This window comes from Hemicordylus capensis, chromosome 5 (genome assembly GCF_027244095.1).
Source record: "Hemicordylus capensis ecotype Gifberg chromosome 5, rHemCap1.1.pri, whole genome shotgun sequence".
NCBI lineage: Eukaryota > Metazoa > Chordata > Lepidosauria > Squamata > Cordylidae > Hemicordylus > Hemicordylus capensis.
The window spans coordinates 98,946,105-98,967,581 of record NC_069661.1 but is presented as its reverse complement, the minus strand read 5'-3'; the positions used below and the strand labels follow the sequence as shown (position 1 = coordinate 98,967,581).

The window sequence follows — 21,477 nt, the reverse complement described above, 5'->3', positions numbered from 1 at the left end:
CCTACACTGTGCAACAGTGTAATCTCCAGCAGTATAATCTCCAGGATTCTCAACAACTCTGATCTGCCTATTTTTAAATAAAGTAAGTGTGTGTGTGTGTGTGTGTGTGTGTGTGTGTGTGTGTGTGAGAGAGAGAGAGAGAGAGAGAGAGAGAGAGAGAGAGAGAGAGAGAGAGAACGAACTAAATACAAAAATATTTGGACTGTGTGGCTGAAGCAGCTAAACAATTTCTGAACTGCTTGTCTCAAAACACAATACAGATTGAATGGTTGTACTTCACTTTTCACTGTAGACAGAATTAAAATGACGCTGAAGGGAAGGTTTTAAAAATGTAACTAGCTATCAAATGTTACCTGCAAGGTGGGATACGTTGATTTGTTTGAAGATCACATTTTGGCACTAAGATGGTACAGGCAAAAAACATGAGGTATTTGTAACAGTTAGTCTGAACCAAGGCTGGGAAGAGAGAGGATTCCCAGCTGATAGAGGCTTCCTTCTGTGTGCGATGGCCCAAGTAGTTGGGGTAATTAGTAAAGTTATAAGGTAGGTTCATGCACAATTCCAGTGTAATTGGTTCACACTGACCTAGCAGAGTAAAAAAGAAATTAAGTTTTAAAATACAGAAATAGCCTGATAACTATCAGCACAGTGGACAATAATTTACACAAGGAATTGCCAAAAGGCAGGAGGATATGGGTGGGTTATTTTAACTGAAAATATTTTCAAGATTTAGACAAACCAAAAATCAAATCAAGACTATAGATATACTTTATTGTCAATTACAATCATGCTAAAGTGTCCAACATTCCTTCTAACAAACTTGGGCGGTCAAGAGCCTATCAGCTTGAAAACAAAATATGGCCACCCAAAAATAAGGCAGTAGTTTCTACTTATTCAAATAGTTCATAGATATGCAGAAGTAGTTACATTTGCAAATTAACAAGAAAAAGAAACTGTCATCAATGGAAGCTTCTCCCAGAACAAACAACAGTTCCTGGGGCAACTTTCATTGGACCATAGTGCAAGGGGAAATGATTAATATCCCCTCCACCACAGCCCGAATTCTGATTGGGGCCCCTCAATGAGGCTGCTATTTTATTTGAATAAAAATTAAAGTGTAGGGGCCAACAGACAAGATTAAAATTCTATTTGGCTCTTATCCTAGATTCTCTTAGTTTAGCAACAACAATTTCTTCTTCTTATAGCTATTTCCAAAACATTTCTAATGAAATGTTAAGCCAACATTTCATCACAGGAACTTCAGTGTCCTTTCCCCAACAAGATTGTTTGAAGATTTTTCTGGAGCTTATATCCAGTCATCTCATGGATCAGTCATGTTCTTTCCAAAAGGGTTTTATTTGGGGCAGTCCCATCAAAATGGGCACATATATTCCACTCAGTTCACAGCTCTTCCACAGTTCACAGCTCTTCGAACAATTACATTAACCTAAGTGTGTGTGTGTGCTTACAAAAATGTCTATCTACATTGTTAGTTTATAAAAAATATACTATCTAGAGATCATTATGATTCATTTAAGGAAACATCAGGTTAATTTTAAAAAGGCTAAATATTATTTGCCAAAATTTATCACCTGTGTATCCCAATTCTATTTCCCATTTTCCCATTGAAAAAAAAAATTCTATTGTTTTATGCAAGCAACTTGTTGGAGATGGAGTTCCAGTGCAGGAACCTTTTGCCCAACTATCCTAATGACCACTAGGGGCACTGGGAGCAGAGGTAGCCAGTGAGGGTCTCCTTTATCTGTCCCTGCTAGACATAGAGGGGTCTACTCTATGACCCCTGTTTTGACTCACTACTTCCTGTAGTGAGCCAGTCCTCTTTATTTCCTCCTAGAGAGAAGATGGCAACATCTCATTCTGTCCCTACCTATTCATTATGTAGCTGATAGACAGGATAGGTCTTTCCTATCTCAAATGTACTTCACCAATAAATCAATTTAGTTTAGACTCTACCGTGATCTCCATTGTGTGTTACTTAAATAAATCAATAACTAAGCACTGCACTCTGTAACTGGAGTGGTAGCTTCCTTGGTGCTTTGCTAAATAATCACAAACCCCAACACAACTTGCTGAGGATTGATTTCCAATAGAATTCTAAATTGTTCGTTCTTAAATAAAACTTCTTATCTAACTAAAGACATTCTTAATAATTTGCTAAAGTCTCCCATAGAAACATCTAGCTTAACACTTGTGATGAAGGACTTATTACTGTTCTAAATCTATTTAAGGTTTTCAACATAAAACAGATGGATATTTCAATGGGTAGATTCAACGTGCATGTTTTAATGTGCCATACAGTCTCCCTCCTCTTTCATACTCATTTGTAATTAATAAATATCAGATCTCAAAATGAAAAACATTCAATAGACACTTCACCTGTCATACATCCTTCCTCCTCTTTCAGACATGTATAATTAATCCCTATTTTAGAACGCAAAATGAAATACCACATTCAAAATGGCATATGAGAAAACACAGAGAGCTCTCTTCCCTGGAAATAATATAACAAACCAATTATTCATAACTATTGAATGCATGGTTAATAGACACTTTGAGTTATTTATGTTAATTTTAGAAAATGCATACAAAGGAATTCTTGTGTGGTTTTACTTATTACGTTTGTCATAATTACTCAGAAAAACAAAGGTAACCAGTCCAGATATAACTGTCCACACCAGTTGCACACAACTCTCATGGACCCCAGATGAGAATGCGCATTCCATTTCAATCAACACCAGAAGACTCACACAGGCCATTTGAGCCCAGATGAACATCATTATATGGAAGTGAAGTATATTGAGCTGCACAGCCATGTAGACTGAATGCAAGGAAGCTTGCTTCTGCACACAGCTGCCAGGTTCTACATTGGGTCAATCATATATAATTATTAAAATAGAGCAGACATGGAATCTAAAACATTCTTCACGCATGCACTAAAATGCATGTTTGTGTGCACACTGAATAATATTTCCAGGATCATGTGCTCCATACATTTTAGGAGCAGCTTGCCAAATGACATAAGAGCTTTCTTGAAAAAGGGGTTCCAGAAGCCCACTATGGAGACCTTTATAAAGAGCTCTTTATTATGGAGATCTTTATATAACCTGGCAGCCTGGGAAAAATTATGGAAAACTGATTTAAAATTTACAGCATGTTATGCTTTAAAAGAAAATTATTATAAAATGATGTATAGATGGTATTTGACACCAAAAAAATTGGCATTAATGTACAAAAATGTTTCAAACAAATGTTGGAAATGTGGACACTCTGAAGGTACTTTTTTCCATATGTGGTGGACCTGTAGGAAGGCTAAGGCCTATTGGGATATGATATATAATGAGTTAAAGAAAATATTTAAAATGACATTTCCTAAGAAGCCAGAATCCTTCCTGCTGGGAGTAACACAGGGAGTATTTTCTGCAACTGATTTAACATTTTTAATGTATGCTTCTACGGCTGCCAGGATAATATATGGACAGAAATGAAAGAGCAATGAACTCCCTTCAAAAGAAGATTGGCTGATAAAAATTTTGGAATACGCGGAGATGACAAAACTTACAGTATTGATAAGAGATCAAAATTTAGAATGTTTTAAAGAAGATTGGAAACCATTTTTGTTGTATCTAAAGAACTATTTTCCTACTATGGACTTTACAGCAGGGTTTGAAATTTAGTAATAACAGCAGGTGGGGTAGATTAAAATTGTGTTTGTAAGGTTTAAATCTATATTTTGAAGCATTATTATAGCAAAGGTAAATTTGATAGCTGATGATTCACGAAGAGGTCTGAGCGGGAAGTCCTTATTTGTTTATTTGTTGTGAATGTTAATAAGAATATTGTTAAAATCAATAAAAATTTAATTTGCAAAAAAAGAGAGATCTTTATATAACCTATTGGATCCTAGGCATGGGCTTGGAAAATTTTTGTTGTTGCTGTACATTTTGCCAAACAGCATAAATAAGAAACAATTTTGCATCCTAAAAGAAGAGTTGGTGAAAGTGCAAATATCCATTATGTCCAAAAAAGAGAACCATCTGAAATATATTATGTTTATTACCTGTATATCAAAAGCAACACATTCATGGTAAAACAAAACAAATGCTGGCTAAAGAAATCTGGCAAGCATTGAAAAAAGGTATCCTTCATCAACAGATAAGCTGTTGGAAATATGCATAATGAGGACAGTTACGAGAAAACAGAAGAAGAGAAAAGAGAAAAGAGAGAAGGCAGTGAAAAATCACACATATGGAAATAGGTTTGGTGGGGGTTTGGGGTTGGTTTTTTTAAAAACCAGATGTTTTTGATGAGGCAGTCAGATCATATTACCTACCTGAAATGCTATTATAAATATTTATAAGAATTCTTATATGAGAATATAGGGGAGAGTTCATCAGATTTAGCCATAAATTTATTGTTAGACTAGCCAATTGCAACTTTCTTTAGCATCGCCTTTCCTAATGTAAAGAAGCTCAAGGTACAACTGATTGATTAATTATTAAGTACCATCAAGTCAGTGTTGACTCTTAGCGACCACATAGGTAGATTCTCTCCAGGATTATCTATCTTCAACTTGGCCTTTAAGGTCTCTCAGCGGTGCATTTACTGCTGTCGTAATCGAGTCCATCCACCTTGCTGCTGGTTGTCCTCTTCTTCTCTTTCCTTCAACTTTTCCCAACATTATGGACTTCTCAAGAGAGCTGGAGCTTCGCATAATGTGATAGTTTGAGCCTGGTCATTTGTGCCTCGAGTGAAAATTCTGGATTGATTTGTTCTAGGATCCATTGGTTTGTTTTCCTGGGTGTCCATGGTATCCTAAAAGTCTTTTCCAGCACCGAAGTCCAAAAGCATCAATACTTTTTCTACCTTGCTTCTTCAAAGTCCAGCTTTCTCATCCACAGAGTATCATGGGGAAAACCACTGTCTGAACTATTCTAATCTTCGTAGGTATGGACACATCACGGCATCTAAATATCCTTGTCAAGGCCTTCATTGCAGCCCTACCAAGTGCTAGTATGGCGTATTTCTTGACTGCTGGATCCTTTACTATTGATGGTTGATCCTAAAAGGCAGAAGCTATCCACCACTTCAATGCCTTCATTATCAATTCTGAGGCTGGCTTCTGTACCTGTTGTCATTAGTTTAGTCTTCTTTACATTTAGTTGTAGTCCCATTTTTTTCACTGTGCTCCTTGACTTTCATTACTAGAGCTTGCAGATCATCTGCAATCTCAGCCATCAGAGTAGTATCATCAGCATAGCGCAGGTTATTGATGTTTCTTCCTCCAACTTTAAAACTTTATCTTCTTCCTATACAGTTTCCCTCAGTATATGTTCAGCATATAAGTTGAATAAATAAGGAGCAAGTATACAGCCTTGTCTTACTCTTTTGCCGATCTGGAACCAGTCTGTTTCACCATGTTCCGTCTGGACTGTGGCTTCCTGTCCTGTGTATAGGTTTCTCATGAGGACAATGAAATGTTCTAGGATGCCCATTTTCTTAAGGATATTCCACAACTTGACATAGTTGACGCTATCAAAGGCTTTTCTGTAGTCAATGAGGCACATATTATTGACTTCTTTTTGGTATTCTTTGGGTAGCTGAAATTTTAGAAATTCTAGCCTTGGTCTTATGTGGATTCTGAGCATGCAGCCTGCTTCAGAATGCTCTGTCTTTGGCAGTGACACACACTTTACTTGATAATTAAATGTATCACACCTACATACATACCATCTAAAAACCACAATATCAGGCAGTGACTTGCATGGGTAAATAAGCTGTCACTGATTTAGTTTAACAGACCACTAGTTGACTTCTGGTCTGTATGATCCTCAGCCCAGAGCTTTCATATTGTTACAAGGTCAGCCTTTTATCCCCTTGCGGGAACTTGTAAACGTGGTTTTTAAAAAGGCAGTTTCCCAAGAAAGGCACAACTACAAGTTATGTAGTGATACAGGTCAATCAATCAATCATTTTTATTGTTGTCCAAGACCAGCAAAAGAGAACAGTAGAGCATGATTCAAAATAATAAACACAAATTATGGAAGCATTAAATTATATTACTTTAAAATTACTACTCTAATACTATAAAGCTATATTATAATACTATAAGGCTGCTACCCTTATAAAAGAAGGTAGATGTGAGATGATTAAACAGCTGTATTTAAAAAATATTATAAGCATATAAAATGTGAAATATATAAAATGCAGAAGGAGGTGGCTAAAATGTAGTATATAAAATAAGACCACTAAATAGGAATACTAAAAAAGATAATATAGTCAGCAGTTTAAAATGATGCAGAGCTGATGCAAGGGAAAGGCCTGTCAGTCACAACCTGGCAGATCCTACATGCTACCACATAGAACTTGGCAGTGTTAGGCCGGGTCTTCATCCCAAAGCAGCAACCAGGTATAGACATGATTTGGGCAGCCAGGGTACTTGCAAAGTAGCAGGAATATAAATGTGGCCCGAATGTCTCTGTAAAGGGGGCAAAACAGGAGTACATGTTCTTCCTAGAGTCACAGGGACAAACTTTGAGCCTCGAGTACAGGCACGGGTACATGCCCTTCCTAGTGTCACAGGGACAAAGTCTCTCTGCAACTGGGAGCTTTCTATATTTGCCTTCCAATGCAGTGGAGGGAAGGGCATAACAATGGGCGAGGGTAAAAGCCCTTCTGTGGCTTGGCATTTCCAGCTGTGACAGTTACGTGGTGGGGGAGGCAGAGTATCTGTGCCTTTCTGAGGACACGAAGGTTGGAACCCTGCCTTGGTCAGCCTGGAGCTCAGTGTCCATTACCCTCTGATTTGTGAGATCTGGATGCAGCTTTGATTATCTTCTAACATCTCAGTGGGTTTTGGTTCGTCCATGTTGAAATCTGACATTAGCTTGTAACAGCAATGCCACCTCTTGACATGCTTGAGTGGCAGATACATATTCTGCCTCAGTAGATGAGAGAGCAACTATTGATTGGTTGCAGCTACACCAACTGACTGCTCCACCAACATAAAAGAATACATAACCAATTCCCAGCCCAGTCTGCATCCATATAACCTACTAATTTGGGTCCACTAGCAGGCAACTTTAATTTTAGATGGATTGTCCCTTTTAGGTACCTGAATAGTCTCTTTACCACAGTCCAGTCATCTTTGCTGGGTGTGCTTACTTTCCTATTCAAGATTCCCACAGATGCAGCTATATTTGGTCTTGTCATAGCTACATATAAAAGTTTTCAAATCGCTGTCCTGTACTCACTATTGTCTGGCAGAAGTTCACTCTCCTCCTTCTGTTTTAGGTAACCTGTTTCCATAGGTGTACTCATTTCTTTGGCCTCTGTAAGTCCCAAATACTCTAGTAAATCATTTATTTTCTAATTTTGGTTAAGCAAATAGCTTCCATCCTCCTTTCTCTCTATGTGTATCCCAAGACAGTGTTAAACAAGTCCCAATTTCTTTTACTTCTGTCTCACTATTCAGTTGCTTTATTATTTCAAGGCTATCCTCTCTATTTTCATAACAAATCCTCAGATCATCAGCCTAAGTAAGTATATAGGTCTATCTGTTGTCTTTGAGCCTCGAGTACAAGCAAGGGTCAGACTTTTCTTGGTTAAATGCCGGTTCCTGCCGCCACACTTGCGCGATGAAGTGGGGGGAAAGGTTGTACCCCCGTCTCTGAAGCAGGCATGATGGCCGCCATCTTGGGTCCCCCTCCACGTGGCCAGAGCCAGCCAAGTGGGGGACAGGAGGCTGGCCATTGCCTGGCCTCCTCTAGTCTGGTGCAGTCTCTCCTCAGCAGGGCACCCACCCACCTGCCCAGTACTCAGTGTGGGATAGCTGGTCGCCTGTGGCAGCCAAGTAGGAATTTTTTGGGTCGTGCAGGATTGGCTTTAGGCACGGTGTTTTTTTGCCAACTTCTCACTGAGGCCTTGGAGCTGGGTTATAGGCAGGCTGTAGGTAACTGGTCACTTGGCAGGAGAGTGCAAGTGTTGGGTAGGTAGATTGAGTAATGGTGTTCGGCTGGAGGGCCATTTGGGGTGAGGAGGGGCCAAGGAACAATCCTTCCAGGTTTTGGTGGCCCAGAGGGCTTGGGGGGTGGCTCAACTCACCAACTCAGAGTTTTGGCAGCTTGGGTGGAGGGTGGGTTAAGCTGCCGCCCCTCAACGGGGTAAAGCCTCACAGTGAGAGGAGGTCAGGACATGGCACCTGACCGAATCAATACCTGGCCCTTCACCCTGGTGTGGGACGGCCCTCACTAGGAGTGGCCCCACACGGGAGGAGTACCTGCACTCTGGTTAGTTAGGGACCTCATTGCAAGTCCTATTCACTGTACATTAATAAAGTGGCCCTAATTTACTCCAACAAAGTGTGTACTGTCTTCATTGGGACTGGGGGTGCAATCCCTCATTGACTACCAATTGGTTTAATTTGACATTCCAGGCTCTTGCTGCCTGCTTTAGTCCATAAATACCTTTCTGCAGCTTACATGCAAGTTGTTCTTTACCAGGTTCCACAAATCCTGGAGGCTGTGCCATATAAATATCTTCTTTGATGTCTCCATGAAGAAATGCAGTTTCCACATTTATGTGATCCACTTGCATTTTCATTGCTGCTGCAATGCTTAGGAGTGTCCTTACTAAGGTGTGTTTTACAATGGGATCAAATGTCTTGTCATAATCTTCCCCATATATTTGCAAGAATCCCTTTGCCACCAGTCTCGCTTTGTAACGCTGGACATCTTCTTCTGCATTTTGCTTAATTTTAAAAATCCGCTTGCATCCACAGTCTTCCCTCAGGTAGCTCTGTGAGTGTCCATGTGTTATTTTTGTGCAATGATTCCATTTCTTCTTTCTCAGCTTCCTTCCAGTTTTGTGCTTCAGTTGCAGTTCAATTTATTTCCATGTGCTTGGTTCTTGAAACCTTTCTCCCTTTGCAATGTAGGAAAGTTTCTTAGGCGGAACTCCTTTATTTTGTCATGTTGAACGCCACACCCTTAGTTTGTCATCAGCATCCTCTTCTGCTGAATCACTGCAAGTGTAAAATTTACAGTAGATCCTTCCTTTTGGTCATATTACCTTGATTCTTCCTCCAACTGAAAATTGGGCTCTAAGTATGGCAGTTCACTAGTGGTTGGTTTTTCATTTTCACTGAAGTATTCTACATCGCATATTTTAATTGTTTCTGTGGCAAGATCTAAAATCCTGTATCCTTACATCCTATCGAATAGCCGATAAGTATTTCTTCCTCAGATCTACAGTTGAGTTTGGACCTTTTGGCTCTTGGTATATAGGTGTATGCTTTAGATCTAAATACTCTTATATGACTCAAAGTGGGCTTGTTGCCACGCCATAACTCATGTGGCATCCTTCCTGTGGCCTTTGTTGGCAATCTGTTCTGCAGATAAGTAGCAGTCATCACTGCCCCTCCCCACAATTTAGCAGCCAAACCAGCATCTACAAGCATACATCTCATCATTTCTATAAGAGGATGAGTCTTTCTTTCCACCACTCCATTTTGCTCCAGAGTATAGGGAACAGTCTTGGAATCTTATGACATCATTTCCAGTGTATTCATCACCATTGTCAGTGGAGAGGATCTGTGGCTTTCTCCCGAGGTTGTTGCTCACTCTTGCAACATATGCTTTTAGTCTTTCAAGTACTTGTCCCTTTTTACTTAGCATGTATGTATGTGTTTCTAGAATAGTCATCAATGAAAGTAAGAACATATTTATTCCCTCCTGATGTATTACCTTGCATAAGTCCACAAACATCACTATGAATCAGATCCAAAGGATGTTGTGTTCCTCTTCCTTTGCGTGGAAGAAAAGCAGGTCATGTTGCCTTTGCTCTTATACAGCATACACCAATTTGATTCAGTGCTACAGGGGGGTATTTTTAGACCCTTTACCAAATCCAGCTTTTCAGCCTGACATATCATTTTGGCATTTCTATGGCATAACCTTCTGTGCCACAAATTCAGTCTCCCTTTGTGTGTTAATTCCTTCACAGGTTTGGCCTTTTCAGTAACACAGTCGACTTCAAACAATCCATTCTCATGAAAAACATCTTTCATAAGCAGTTCCTGTTTATGAGTAATAAAACAGTGCCTTCCTTTAAATTTTACTTCCTAGACCCTTTCTGTAGCATATTTTACAGACATCAGACTTCTTTCATAATAAAGAACTTTCAGACTTCTTTCATTCTTCTTTTCAGATGTCTTTCACCAGGCATATGCAAAAGGTTCTTCAATTGTTAATCCAGTGGTTTCTTCGTTATCCAGTTTGCAAAGCAACTGTGCAGATCCTTTCCCTTCTGCATATATCAGTTTTCCATCTGCCAAATATATAGGGATTTTACAACTTGTATCTAGGTTTATATGCCACTTAATGGCACAGCAGTGAAATGCTTGACTAACAAGCAGAAGGTTTCCGATTCGAATTCCTGCTGGTACTATATCGGACAGCAGCAAAACAGGAAGATGCTGAAAGGCATTATCTCATACTGCACGAGAGGAGGCAATGGTAAACCCCTCCTGTATTTGACCAAAAGAAAACCACAGGGCTCTGTGGGCACCAGGAGTCAAAATTGACTTGATGGCACACTTTACCTTTACCTTTATCTAGGTTTATAAATCTCCCCCTTTCTCTAATCAGACTGCTTGTATCGCCTGAGTCAATGCAAATGCCACTGCTGCATTTCTCAGATTAGCTTCCAGAACTTTATCTGCCCTTGCAAAGTATATCCTTTGCTTATTAGCTTTAGTCCTTGATTGCTTGTAAATTCTGTATTCTGTGTTCCCAGATGACTCAGTCTCTTTGCAACTTTGTTTTGCTTGCGTTTTGTCTGCAAACTCTTTATTCTTGGGACACTTATCCTGCAAGTGTTTGGGGCTTGCACTGGGGAAAAGACCGACAAAGAAAGCATTTCTTATTTCTTTGCAAGGTTCTAAATGCATTTTCTTCACTTTCCTTTAGTTGCCTTCTGTGCAAATCAAAGTCCTCTAGATTGTTAATTACAAATTGTAAGTCTGCATCCTCCTTGACTTCCAAGGCACTAGTCACACTTTTAAAGTAAGGTGGCAAACTATTCAACAGCAATCCAATCAAAACTGCATCTGGCATGATTTCTTCTTAAGCTTGCAGTTGCCTAGATATTTCTAACATTTCATTTATGTACTTGGACAGACTTTCTCCTTCTCTAAGTCTTTTATTGCTCAGTTTTCTTACTAGATGCACTTTGGAAACCACATACTTCTTTTTATATAATCTCTTCAGAGTTTTCCCCTTATTCTTTGCATTTTCTTTGTCTCTTAGATGCACTAAGATTGAGTCTCTCACTGCCAAGCAAATAATTCCTAATGCCTTTTAATCTGCTCTGTCACATTCTTTCTGCTCCTGCATCCTGAATCTGTGCAAGATGCTGGGTGTGCAGAACACTGCCGAGTCCATGACTCTTGAGGAGCATCTCCATCTTGAAAGACCAGAGGACCTTGCAACTTTTCAACTATCTGGAATCCTTGTGCTGTTTCCATTTTCAAAGTTTTTCTCTTTGCTTTGCTTTCTATTTAACTCTCTAGGTTTTTTTCTTTTATTTACTGGCTTCTAGGTCCATAACCCTTTGTAGGGGAAGAATGGCAGTTCAATTCCCAAATAGCAAAGCAAAACCAGTTGGGTGAGAAAGCAGCAAAGCAAGAGGACTTGAGACTGTTCTTTAGTATTGAAAAACTACAAGGATTTATTGAAATAAAAGGTTACAAACAAATGTGAAAAAGCCTGCAGCTTAATTTCAGCTGTAGCTCATGGCTCAAGAGAGAGAGACCAAAACAAACAGCCATCTCTGGGGAGACAAAATGGAGACTAACACAGGAAGAACAAAGTGGGGAAGAGTCCAGCACTTTTATCCATGACTCTAAAAAACCCCAGTGGTCACTATGAGATATTGCAGCTGAGAGCTGATGCTGTCAGGGTCCTAGCTCCAACAGCTTCCTGTACTGAATTTGTGGATATGGTAGGTGGAAACAAGAGCTTTCCTGGTGTCAACATAGTCCTTGTCAAACCATGATTTGGATGGAAGCACAGGAGGCTTTGAGGGATGGGAGGGTCAACCTTACAGATCAGATGCTTTTGTAGCTCATGCACTACAGTTTGGTAGGTCACCACGGGTGCATGAGTGGGATCTGTTGAAGTTAGGTCTAGCTGTAGCTCTGTAGAGTTTTCTTGGTAAGCAGCTCCTTTATTGTTAAATCTAACTGGGGGGACCATTTGGCATGACACCTGGCTTGTCCTGCAGGTAAGATGGGGGTGGGGAGTTGGCCTACAAGCAGATCTGTTGGGAAAGTGACAATAATTGAAGGCAGATCAGGTAAATTATTGCTATCAAGGTAAGGTACTATAAAGGTCTATCTATGGCTACTCATAGTCTAATGGCTGTGACCCACCTCCAGCCTCAGAGGCACAATGCCTCTCAATACCAGTTGCAGGGGAGTAACAGCTGGAGAGAAGGCATGACTTCACCTCTTGGCTGTGGGCTCCCCAGAAGTATCTGGTGGACCACTTCATGAAACAAGATGCTGGACTAGATGGGCCTTGGCCCTGATCCAGCAAGGCTGTTCTTGTGTTCTAAAGGTCCAAATAAAAGTATATTTTATTGAGAATCACAATAGAGGCTGGGCTATGATACTAACAAGAGGATTCCCATGTTATTCAGACATGCAAGATGTGCACATGTCTGGGCTAATTATTTTACCTCTTCTATAACTGTTAGGTGTGTTTTTATTAATGATGGTGAAGAACAATGGGTTTCAAGGCAGCGAGACAGAAAAATGGAATTTCCTTCTAGGCCAGGCCCAGTTTGGGCCCCAATAGCTGCTGTGGAAGCAGGTGGCTGCAGGCTGGCCACAGGCAGGCCCACCCGGCCCTCAGACCCCTCCCCCGGCCACACCCCAAAAGATATTGGTGGGCAGGGAGGCCACAAGTGGGCTGTGGGCTCGCCATAGCCACCCTCAGCATTGCATGCTCAGCCACTCAGCATGGACCAGTGGCATGGCCACCCCGGCCTCCGATGGGACATTCCCCACCACCACCGGTGTGGAGGACTGGACTTTCATCCAGAAGTCCAGTTCAAAGGGTGCCTCTGATACGTGGGGGGGGGGGGAATTACGGAGACAGTTCAACACATCTCATGGACAATTAGAAATCATTTTTGTGTTGCTGGCTTATTACTGCTGTACTGTAGTGTTCTGTTGCACCTAGAATGATTGAAACAGCAAGGAAGCAGGCCCCATCTTACAAATAAGACAGAATGATAGTGCTACTCTTCTATGAATCCCAAAATCTTCCAGTTTTGCAGTGCCCACCTGGACATTTTGTTCACCCCCTTCACTAAAAGTGCCTTAATTGATTTGATTACATGAACAGCATACCTACATGTTGTAATTTTTTTAGAGGCCACATTCTCATGACCCACATAATCAGGGTTAACTACTATTGATGAGCTTGGCGCATTCTCAGAGAGTATGATGTGAGAATGCATGCTTTAGCACTGATCATGGTCCCACCATTACAGTTAACTAGGATTAAACTATAATCATAATTACCAAAAGTAGTTTAATCCTAGTTAGTCACGTGTCAGGACTATGATTGGCACTGAAGCATGCAATCTAACATTATGCTCTGCAGGAACATGCCCAACCTGCTGATCATAGTTCTCTTTAATTATGACTGGGCAGGTCATGAGAATGTGACCAGAGTCAACTTGTGGGGGAGATCTATATGGAAGTAAGTTTAACTTACAAAATCAAGATTCCTGATCTATTATGATTTTTTTTTACTAATTATTTGGCCTCTAGGATTCTACCCAGAGTTAGATTATAAATAGACAGACTCACATGTTCTAACACCTCTCCTCCCTAACTCCCTATATCACAGAGAAAAGGAACAATGGAACCTGGAGATTCACTTCTTACTTAACTGAAGGACATAAGAAAGAAAAGCATATGAGCCCAGAGCCAACTCCCAGTCTCACTCCAGAGCCAAGTAATGAGTGAACATGGTCTTCGCATTGACTCTTGGTTCAAAAAATGTTTTGGAATCTTCCTACAATTCAGTTCCATACAGAGATCCACCACAAGATAGCTGCAAAAAAGTTACTATACAGTAACAAAAACAGGCATGGAAATTCATGCCTCATATATATTCACTTCACTTTATTGTTTTGGACCAAATTGAAAACAGTACAGATTCTTGAGTCAGCTCGAGCCCTCTTTCTCTCATATCTGATTGCACATGCCTTCAAGGCCTGCTTTGAAAACTCATTGCAACAATGAATGCTACTAAGAAGAAAAAGAAAATACAGAAAGCATGGGCAAAACAAAAATTGGTATCAGAAGTCACAAGAAATATTAGAATGTTGATTACATCTTTAATCATTATCACATATGACTACGTATCTTTGTTTTTTGTTTGAACAAATCAAATCCATTTCAGCACTGAGATATATAGCCATTATCATCAACAAGTAACTAAAACAAAAATATTATTTTCTTCTGATGCCTGGAGTGCATCAGTGCAAGGAAAGTGGAAGCTACTGGAAGCATGCACAAGAGATAATAATGGCATAAAACAATACCCTACTCACTACAATTTGTTCGACTATTATTCATGTCACAGAGAGAAGAGTGGCTACAGGAATCAGGACAGGAAGTAGAAGTACATTTCTGATCTCCCTCCTGACATGGCGACTGACCTAGAAGGACAAAATAAAATCTTACAATAACCGCCCAACAGTGGAACAGTTTTGACAATGCAACAGCCAATACTAATAGCCAGTTTCCTATATTCTATTTCTTTGTCACACTATAACACTGTGATGTTAGAAAATGAGAGAGACACCCAAGTCAAAGAACTGGCTTTTAAAAGCAGAAAGACCTGGGTTTCGATCAGGGTAGTCACCTGAGCCACACCGAGTGGGGAGAACGCTGTGCTCTTCCTGGCTGTGATTGCTTTGACTGGCAGTCTGATTAGTCACAGACTGGGGTGGAAGACCCTGACAGGGTGCTTAGAAATTGGGACAAGCTTGTCTTTGCTCCATCCTCAACAGTACTTGGGAGCACTGAGACGGGGGGGGGGGGAGGTGATGAGAAATGATGGTAGTGACAGTAATGACTCAGTAGAAACTTAAACAGTACTATAACAGGCAAGAGTTAAAAAAATATGCCCCAACATTCATAAATAACATATCTGAGTTGGCATTTGAAATCAATGAGAACTTGCCTATATATAAAAGTGCATGATAATGGTCATAATTACACTAGACAATATTGTTCAATCAATATATATTACACTCTTCCATAGAAGCACCAAGTTTCTTACCTCACACACAGTATTCTTGCCTCACATATTAAGACTTAACGTCACGAGAGCAGGGTTTTAGAGACATATCGTGACAACTAAAAAAATATTATCTGCTAGCATTACTGTATTTTAGTTGTGACACATTCCTTCAGGTTTCACCTATGGGCTTCTGAGTTCAAATCCTGGAGTGTCCTATACCAAAGCCTAGCAGAGCTTTCACCTCCAGGAGCTAGCGGAGTGTAATAAATAATGTGTTGGACTTGGACTGGAGAGAACCCTGGGCGCAAATCCCCATGAAGTTCACTTGGTGGCCTTCAAAAACTCACTGGTTGATATTCAGACTAGCACTGCACTAGTGCAGCAGTTCCTGACATGCAGACTAACACTGAGCCATCACTCGCGAGGGAGGGGGATTTCTCAGTCACCTCCGCTTCCTGCTGAAACCACTGAAAATATGTCCCTGGGGGCTATGAGGCACAGTGGGTTTCAGAGGAAAGGAAAGATTGTCAAAATCGCCCCTCACCCTTACAAGACAGCAGTCTTAGTCTGATCGTCAGGCACTGCTGTATCAGTGCAATGCTAGTCTGGATGTCAGCCACTAACTCATAGCCTAATTTATATCATAGACTTGTTATGAGGATAAAATGAGAGAAGCCTAATTTATTGGCTTCTTGGAATATGAGTGGGACATAGGTGTGATAAATAAAATTTAAAATAAACAACTTAGTGGTCTAGCTAGGTCTAGCATAAATGTATGCCTCAAAATGTAGCAATGCCATGCAAGAACAATATACCGTATATACTCAAGTATAAGCCGATCCGAATATAAGCCGAGGTACCTAATTTTACCTAAGAAACCAAAAAAACTGATTGACTCGAGTATAACCCTATGGTGGGAAATGCAGCAGCTACTGGTGAGTTTCAATAATCAAAATAAATGCCAATGAAATTACATTAATTGAGACATCAATGGGGTATATTATGACCAGTATGTACGGTACTTTATTACAGGGGGACATTTTAGCACAGGCAGATAGATGACTCGAGTATAAGCCGAGGCTGATTTTTTCAGCACATTTTGGGTGCTGAAAAATTCGGCTTATACTCGAGTATATATGGTAAGCCCTCTTCAGACACTATAAGCCTGAGTGGTGCTCACATTCACAATAGCAAGAGCGGGGAGGAAGTCTCACCCAGCTGCTGTCACTCACCCCCTCCTACTTACAGGGCCATTTGTCTGAAGTGGGAGGTGCCATAAGCATATCCTATATAATAAAAGGCTTGAGTGTGATCCCGTGCGCCCGTGACTTTTTCGGCAGTTCTGAGCATGCGCAGAGCACATGCTCAGAACTGCCGAAAAAGATACGGCCGCCCAGACACGGGCGGCCATATTGGCTAAGTTTAAGGGCCAAATCGGCCCATGTATTGGCCCCCGCGGCGCTGCCCGCCCGCCCTCCCAGCTGATTTTTGAACCAAGCCCCCCCCTCGATTAAGGGCCAAATCAGCCCAGGCACTTGCCCCCGCGGCTTCCGCCGCCGACCGGCTGACCGCCTTCCCAGCTGCCGATACCTCCTTACCCCCGGACCATGTCCTTCGCTTGATCAGAATATCTATTTACAGAAGGAGAGAGGAGCTCGCATGCAGAGCTCCACTCTCTTTAAAGTCTCTTCTTTAACTGGCACTATGGACGCGAAGGACGCAATAGGCGTCCTTGGCGCCCAAAGCGCCAGATCGGAAAGAGACTTTAAAGAGAGAGGAGCTCTACATGCGAGCGCCTCTCTCCTTCTGTAAATAGATATTCCGATCAAGCGAAGGACATGGTCCGGGGGTAAGGAGGTATTGGCAGCTGGGAGGGTGGGCGGGCGGTCGGCGGCGGAAGCCGCGGGGGCAAGTGCCTGGGCCGAATTGGCCCTTAATCGAGGGGGGGTTGGATCACAAAGCAGCTGGGAGGGCGGGCAGCCCGTCGGCGGAGGGAAGGGGAATGGCGGCGGGGGGCCAGGAGCACTGTTACTAGCGCCCGTTATTCAACGGGCCGAAATTCACTTGTAATGCCATAATAATATAGTGCCATAATTCACTGGAGATTCCGTAAGCTGCATCTTGGATTGATCCAGATTGCAGCTCACAGAATTGCCAGTGAATATACTTACAGAGCCTCCCCCTTCAGACAAACAGCACCATCACCATGTGCACGCAGTGGGAGAAGGTGAATGACAGTGGCGGAGCAGCAAGGGTGTAGCTAGAGGAGAGGGGCCCTGGGTTCATCCCCTCTCTCCAGCGGCCCCTTGGAGTGAGGGAGATAATGAAGAAGATAGGAGTGGTGGATCTGGGAGGCCCTCAGGAGCTCGGGAGCATGGGTTCTTTGAACCCATTCGCACAATTACAGCGACACCCCTGCGGAGCAGGACTTCATTTTTTGCTATTGTAAGCATGAGCGCCACTCAGGCTTATAATGTATGAGGAGAGCTTTAGTCATTCACTCTTCTCAAAATTCCCAGAACTACAGTTCTGTGCGGGTGTTACAATGCCCTTACAATGTCCAGAACATGTCGGTCAAATTGGTATAACAAAAACAATTATATTGCCTCAGGCTTTCTTTTCTTCTCGGCTGCCGCACAACTTGTAGTCGTCCACTAGAAATGCTCGTCACATTACTGAAACTTTCAGATATTCATCAGCTTTGCTATCACCAAACGCACACAGACAGATGTGAATATATTCTTGATTCATTTTGCTTGTTTAAAAGTATATCGCACTCTATAATGACTGAGAAGTTTGTCATAGATTTTAATATAGACAAGCTTTGGGAAGCCAGAAGAGTTCTGGAGATGCATTCATTTAATTCACATGTATATTTGTAAGGCAGTGAGTTTACAATCAAGATCCCAAGATACCAAAAGTCTGTGAACTGAAACATTTTACAAAGTCTTGACTCCTCACTCTCACACTCTTTCCTATGGGAGTTCCCTTCTCAAGTCATTATGCAGCTAGTGTCTGCAGGAAACAGCACACAGATCCTTGCTAATCATAGCACAGCCTAAATAGAATTCCTATAAACACTGTCTTTGGGCAACTTCATAGACATAGCCTTGGGACTTCTGTATTGAATTTCTGTTTCCACAGAATGAATGATGGCAGTAATGTCAACCTAACCTAACTGCATTTCCTTACTGAGTTGTATGGAAAGAAGACTGTTTTTCTCATTCAGCTATGTGGTGAGCTAATATTCATTGGTAAATTACAAAGATAATATATCATAATGGTACTGGGAGGACTTTCTTCCACCTCTACTCATGGTTTCTCACATGCATTTCCCCCCCTGCCAATTCTGAAGCCAAGCCAACACATTTATTTATTTGTATTTTTTTCCTATTTATTTGTAGCCCCCTCTCCCCCTTCTGTCATGAGTATGGGATGGACACAGTATTTTACATTTGAAAGAGGGTCATCTCCCAATGGACTGGAATATAAATCAGATAAAATCACCCACTTGCATGGAACTTATCAAGGGCTGGTTCATACAACCATGTTCATCACTTGATGATTACAGCATCAAGTTTGTGAATGAACCATCACAAATCAAATACCTTAGATGGAACTTTCATATCAACTAAACAGTATTTATTATGTTCAGCCATAGGCCAATGCATAGAACTTTCATGTTAGTTCAGACACAAAGCTGTTCAGTGCATACATTCAGCTGCTCATAATTAAATACTAAGAAACTGAGTGATAGCCAAACATGTGAGAATGAGCTCCTAGTGTAGTTCTCTCTCAGCTTATAGACCAATCATCTGCACCAACCCACCAATCCCCTTTAATCCTCTTGTCTCGTCTGAAGGATCATATGCGAATAAATGAAATGCAAAAAATATAGTGCACACCTGCCTCTCCTGCTTAGTTCTTCCACTAGCAATAAGGGCAGTTTCACAGATTACATGGTGACAAAATCAGGTTTATCACCTTGCATATATTTGATGAGAACTGCAGTCAATCTTGGCTCCCTCATGAATACACTTGTATGATACTCATGTTGGTTACATTTTTAGATGTGATTTTAAAACATTGGCTGACATATAGAACAAGGCAGCACCAGTGCACTGAGATAAGCAGACAAACAGTGCTTCCCAACTAAATGCTCCAGTGCACTGAAGAATGGGCAATTTGTTATGATCTCCCCTTTCCCAGGTAGCCTTCTCTGCCACCTAAAAAATGTCCCTGAGGGCTGTGAGGCCCTCAGGGATGTATTTTGGGATGGAATAGAGGGCTTCCTCGGGCGGGGGGGATCAAAAATTGCCCTTTACTTCATGTTAGTTGGGAAATGCAATCAGCTTGTTTCTGTCGCTGCACTGGTGCTTCCCCCTTCCCTTCCCCCCTCCCTCCCTCTCTCTCTCAACAAAAACTGCTTAAACAATGAGGGGTTTAAACTTCAATTCCCATCACTCAGACGCAGCTCTCAAGCCCCTGCACCACACTGGCTCTCAAATGTGTATGGCTAATTCTGGTTTCTTAGTAGTCAAGGAAAGACATATGCTGACACTTTTTTCCTTATTTTCGCTTCACATTTTGCATCTTAGCATTTATAACAGGTTGTGGGGCTAAACTCACATTAAGTCCTACAATGGTATCACTTGATTAAAATGTCTTTAGACTGTAGGCTTAAATCTAAATATGTCTCACATCAGAGAGACAAGTACCTGGGAAGAAAGCTTACTCCCTATTTTAAGAGTTGAAGGAATAAAATATCTCCGAGGAATAGCATTACAGCTTGAAACATATCCAATTAAAACATAAAAAATAACAGCAGATCTCTTTAGCATCTTTGAATAGAGCTCTTGGTTCTGGTACTGAATTGGCACAGCTCCCTTGTATCCGGCTATTTCACATTCATACGGCTGTAAGGCGAGATGTAATCCATTGAGCAAGTCAAAGAAAGGGGGACAAATACTGCCTCAAATACTGACTTTGGAAATTAGTTTGCATTAGCCTCACCAGCCCAAAGTGACAGATGATTTAGGTCTAGGCTTTGGCTATCATTTTTAAGAGGATTTGTGATGCACGTGAATCCCCATTTGACCCACATCTCCTACTTCCACCTTCAGAGGTAAGGCAGAATTCTAGGCTTTTTACAAAATATCTTCATTGTGTTCATATAGATAAGAAGGAAAAATCAAAACACAACAATAAATTGCAACAGAGGGTCTCTATACAATAAACCCACAGTAAAGTCTGCTGTCTGGAAAGCCTCCTGAGAAGTTCTCTATTATAATCCACATTTAAACAAGTAGGAGCTGTACAATGGGATCTCTGCAGGAAAACCCCCCATTAAGACACAAGAGAAGGACAGAAAGATAGAAGTCAAGAGGATAGAGTGTAAAGAATACTTTGTACTAAAAAGAATAGAATTTGGGAAGACGGTCTGAGTCGTCATCCTCAAAGAACTCTACTTTCCCTGAAAATATGCAGACATCACTACTTCCCCCGCCCCCCCACCCAAGAAGCTTCTGCATCTTTTCAACTGTGAAGTGTTAAGTGCTGAGTGACCTGTAGCATCCCCTTACTTTCACTGCAGTTCTCTTCATCACTTCCATCCTTACAGTCGCTGTCCCCATCACACCGGAAAGCACTGGGAACACATTGCCCATTTCTGCATTCTGCCAATCCTTGACTATGGCATGCTGGGGAAAACAAGAAGGTATTCTGATAATTTTTAAAGGCTCTCCATTATCTGAATATTTACAACACATTTCAGGGCATGTTTACTCTGAAGTACATTCTACTGTTTCCAGCATAAATGAAGAGTCTTGTGGCACTTTAAATATTTATAAATTTGTTGTAGCATAAGATTTCTTGGACTACAATCCACTTCATCAGATACATGAAGTGCTGTCTTTAGTTGACTGACAGGTATGGATAAAGAGAAAAAGAAACACATTGTAAACAGTGGGTCAAATGGCCATGAAATGCAATTCTAAGTAATGTTTCATAAAGAAGAGCCCCACTGGAGCAGACTAAAGGCCTTTCCAGTCCAGCTTTCTATTTCCCACAGGGCCCAAGCAGATATCTTTGGAAAGCAGGAGATGAAGTAATACCCCTCTCCCAACATTGTGCACTC

The 21,477-nt window shown here is 41.2% G+C and overlaps 1 protein-coding gene across 8 annotated transcripts in view; it reads right to left on the bottom strand.

The window, feature by feature from the left end:
- CORIN (corin, serine peptidase) overlaps positions 1–21,477 on the bottom strand; it is a 199,901-nt gene that overhangs the window by 58,961 nt on the left and 119,463 nt on the right. For 7 of the 8 annotated variants that reach the window (XR_008308281.1, XR_008308282.1, XR_008308283.1 and 4 more), the window contains 3 exons: positions 20,924–21,040; positions 14,647–14,754; positions 354–585 (listed from right to left, as the gene is read on the bottom strand). Coding sequence is in view for 5 of the 8 variants with exons in the window: in XM_053254366.1 (XP_053110341.1) it covers positions 354–585; positions 14,647–14,754; positions 20,924–21,040 (457 nt within the window). In the remaining 3 variants the exon portion in view is untranslated. The remainder of the gene's footprint in view (positions 1–353; positions 586–14,646; positions 14,755–20,923; positions 21,041–21,477) is intronic. The other variant, XM_053254368.1, reaches the window with a different exon arrangement.